The 3885-nt window shown below is 48.1% G+C and overlaps 1 protein-coding gene across 1 annotated transcript; it reads left to right on the top strand.

The window, feature by feature from the left end:
- On the top strand, positions 1–3354 carry LOC133165400 (histamine H3 receptor). Its single transcript, XM_061295041.1, has 3 exons — positions 1–244; positions 855–1021; positions 2057–3354. Exons 1-3 carry the CDS (start codon positions 1–3, stop codon positions 2831–2833), a joined length of 1188 nt encoding a protein of 395 aa, XP_061151025.1. The 3' UTR covers positions 2834–3354.
- Positions 3355–3885: the final 531 nt, after the last annotated feature.

Below are 3885 nucleotides of genomic sequence, written 5' to 3'. Positions count from 1 at the left end.
ATGGAGGAGCGCAGCCAGTCCAACTCCAGCGGGCGTCAACTAGATGATGGCCCCGCAAGAGTGCAGAGCAACTTGGCATTTTCGGGCCCGGTCCTTGCCATTCTAACGCTGATGATGGTGACTTTGGTGGTCGTGATAGTTCTGGGCAACGCGCTCGTCATGTTCGCTTTCAAAGTGGACAAGAGTCTGAGGAGGCAATGTAATTATTACTTTCTGAATCTGGCAATATCTGACTTTCTTGTTGGTAAGTACATCTTCAGGTATTACTTTTCTTTCTTTGAGTTCTTTTCTCCTTGATAAAACGATTTTATATGGTTCATATCAATTTGAACCTGGTTTGATGTAATCCAGGGGCGTTGCTACTCGGAGCAAATCTAGGGCACAGCCCCCCGACTACACTTGTCCACAACTGTCACGAGCAGGTTGCAAATAACTTTAAGTAGGGAAACACTGGCTGTCTGTGACATATTAAAGACAGCCAATTAATAATTTCTTTTTTTTTTATTCCCACTCTGGCTGTACCGGACAGCTCTGCACCTGGTTGACTTACACATGCCGCAGTAAAATGTTTTTTTTTTTTTTTTGCAAAGGTAGTCAGTCACATTTTACTACTAAAATGAATGTTTCATTTCCAAGTGTGTGTTAAATCAAGGGAAAGTGTTGAATGATTGAAACCGTTCAATCTTTCCATCAGAGGAACATACACCTGTTCATCTTTGAAAGGTCACGTGGGAGTTTCAAATAACTAAAATGATCATCAGGGCCGTGCAGTGGGCGGGGCCAATGAATTCTCAATGAACTTTGAATGAAGCAATGTTAATAATAATGCTGTTCATCCTATGTACTCTATCCAGGAGCGTTCTGCATCCCGGTGTACATGCCTTACATCCTGACGGGCCGCTGGATGCTTGGCAGGGGTCTGTGCAAGCTGTGGCTGGTCATGGACTACCTACTGTGTTCCGCGTCCGCCTTCAGCATCGTCCTCATCAGCTACGACCGCTTCCAATCTGTCACCAGAGCGGTGAGTCGTCCTTCCCTTCCCGTGGCCTTTGTGGGAACCTGAAACGATAAACACCCTAAAGTAGTTTACATGACAAAGGGTGACCGTCGAAAACGTTAAAAAAAAGCTTCATTCCTAGATTGTGTTGCCCAGGTCACAAATCATCAAGGGTGATTTTTTTTTATCTTATCTTATTTCAAAATTCACACAAATTGGACGGGACTGTGTTTAGTCTTGCCCGCCAGGGTGGAGTCAGTCGCTTCCTTCCTGATTGGTCAGCGTGCCAGCTTAGTGGTGGGAGCAGTGACACCAGCACCTCATTGTCCCAAATGGGCCCATCTGCACAGGTTAATCATGGCTGACCCAGCTGGGCCCTATGCCACCCTCTACTCGATGGAAACTCTCTGGTCAGGAATGGAAAACAAAATTGGCTTTGGGAAACAACACCAGGCTAATGTAAATCTCAAGCCAATATTGTGAGTCTTCTCCTCCAAACTAGATGTGTTGATTTTTCCAAACTGTCCGCATCCCTATTGAAGCTTTTTTTCTTTCGGGGCCTGCATGCATGAAATTATTAAATCCGCGTCCACGCTTTGCAACGCCAAAATGGGACGAAGCCTGGCGTGGTAGACAAAGGCATCGTTCTTTTTGCTTTCACCAGCAAACACTTTACATCAGACGATGAATACAAATTTCAGCACAAAGAGAGAGAAAGCGGGAGGCTCTTCTTCAATTAGCCAGCTTTGATCATTGGAGGTCCTCCTCCCCCTGGTGCAGCCATCGCCCCCCCCCAACGTGGCGAGATCAATCACGCTGGCCAGAAGCAGGCCACTGGCCAAACAGCGTTCCCTTAAAAGCCTGCCTCTGTGAACACTGACAGACAAAAGGTCGTCAGCAGTGACACGACAAAATGTGCCCTTGAAAGGAAAAGCATGGAGTCAGTTTCGATGTACATTTAACGACACGTGACGTGCACGAGGTGATGTCGATTACAAGCAAAGAAATGACAAACCGGTTCTGAAATGGGGAAGTGATTTGTGCCACGGTTTGCCGCAGGTGAGTTACCGGGCCAGACAGAGCACGTCTCACCCCGCCATCATCAAGATGACCGCCGTGTGGGTGCTGGCCTTTCTCCTCTACGGCCCGGCCATCATATTTTGGGAACTGGCGGTGGGCCGGAGTCGGGTGCCCGATGAAGAGTGCTTCGCCGAATTCTATCACTCCTGGTACTTCCTGCTGTGCGCCTCCATGCTGGAGTTCGTCTTCCCTTTCATCTTTGTGGCTTTCTTCAACCTCAGCATTTATCTGAACATACGCCGGAGGAGGCTCGGCTGCGGGGAGGCCCAGCTCAACCTTCAGCTAAATGAAGCCGTGTCCGCCGGGCAAGGGGAAGCCAACCCCTCTTGCCACATCTGGGGGACGGGAAGAAAAGTGGCCGTCAGAGGCTCCATCCCCTCCCCGTCTTCGTCTCCCAATTTGGGCAAAGTGGACCCGTCCAGCAGCAGCAGCAGCAGCAGCAGGGTGGCCCTGCCTAACCGTCTGTCCAGAGATAAGAAAATTGCTAAGTCGCTGGCCATCATTGTGTGCGTGTTTGCCATCTGCTGGGCACCGTACACCCTACTGATGATCATCCGCGCCGCCTGCAGAGGGCGATGCATCCCGCAGCACTGGTATGAGGTCACCTTCTGGCTCCTGTGGCTCAATTCGGCCACTAACCCTTTCCTCTACCCGCTGTGTCACAGCAGCTTCCGCAGGGCCTTTGCTAAAATTCTGTGCCCAAAGCGGCCGACGAGCTCCACTCGCCCTTTAGCCGTCCTTCGGGCGGGCCGGTGACCCGCTCGACAGCTCAAACTGTGAAGTACATGTAAATGCTCACAATCATTTCTGTTTTTATATACACTAAATGTTTACAGTCGTCAATGAATTGCTTCTATTCCGTCGTGCAAACTTCAGCTTGAATTCCACAATATATTTGCACAACAAATCAATATTGCTATCGCCGTGGTGTTGCCATGAAGTGGACGTTTATGAAAAATTCATCTAGGATGTCGTTCTACGTGTAAAAAGCATTTTGCCATCGTCACTTAGAATATTTACACTATGATAAAGAAACGTGCCAAACAAACACATTTGTAAAATGGACTACACCCTCACTCTTGTTCCCCTAAATGTTTACATTTGTTGAGAGCAAAAAGATGTTTCCAACAATGACTGTACTGTAGCGTTTAAGTGCGTTTGTTTCTTATCACCACTAGATGTCACTATTTGTCTTTGCAGCGTTGAACGCGTGGAAGGCTTCAAAGCGTCGTTGACCCAAATTGCTCTCTGAGTGACTGCAATGAATGAACATTTAAATGGAACGTAATAAACCTATTTGCAACAACGTCTTGAGTGATTTTAGCTTCAGGCAAACAAGTCACCTAATTTGGAAAAAAAAGTACACAGTATTTGTAGTGGCATCTTGGAAGAGCAGTAGCGGTATCGACAACTACTCAAGAATGGAGTACTTGTAACAGGCTGAAAAAAGGTCGTATCGAAGACCCCTAGCTAGTGCTAATTGGCTATCATGGCACAGTGATTGACTATTGTGTCCTTTCAAATTATGTATTTTACCAACTTCCTTGCAAAGTTGTGCTTATGGTTCCCCCCCGCTTGATCCATTCCAGGAGTTTTGTCCAGATGTAGACTCACCGGAGCAGTAATTACACCATCATGTTAGATAGCGGGGGGTTACATTTTGCAAGTGCCAAGCTCCCACGGGGGGCTCCCATTGTTGTCACATCTGGGTTCCTGGTCAGGTGCTGGGTGGGAGGACAGGCACCGACCGCTGCAGGGACCAGGCCTCTGCACCCCCCTGACTCCTGTGTGGAGCGACCCATCCTTAT

This window comes from Syngnathus typhle, linkage group LG13 (assembly GCF_033458585.1).
Source record: "Syngnathus typhle isolate RoL2023-S1 ecotype Sweden linkage group LG13, RoL_Styp_1.0, whole genome shotgun sequence".
In the NCBI taxonomy this organism is placed as follows: Eukaryota; Metazoa; Chordata; class Actinopteri; order Syngnathiformes; family Syngnathidae; genus Syngnathus; species Syngnathus typhle.
The sequence above is the reverse complement of the archived record's forward strand: the minus strand, read 5'-3'. Positions and strand labels throughout refer to the sequence as shown.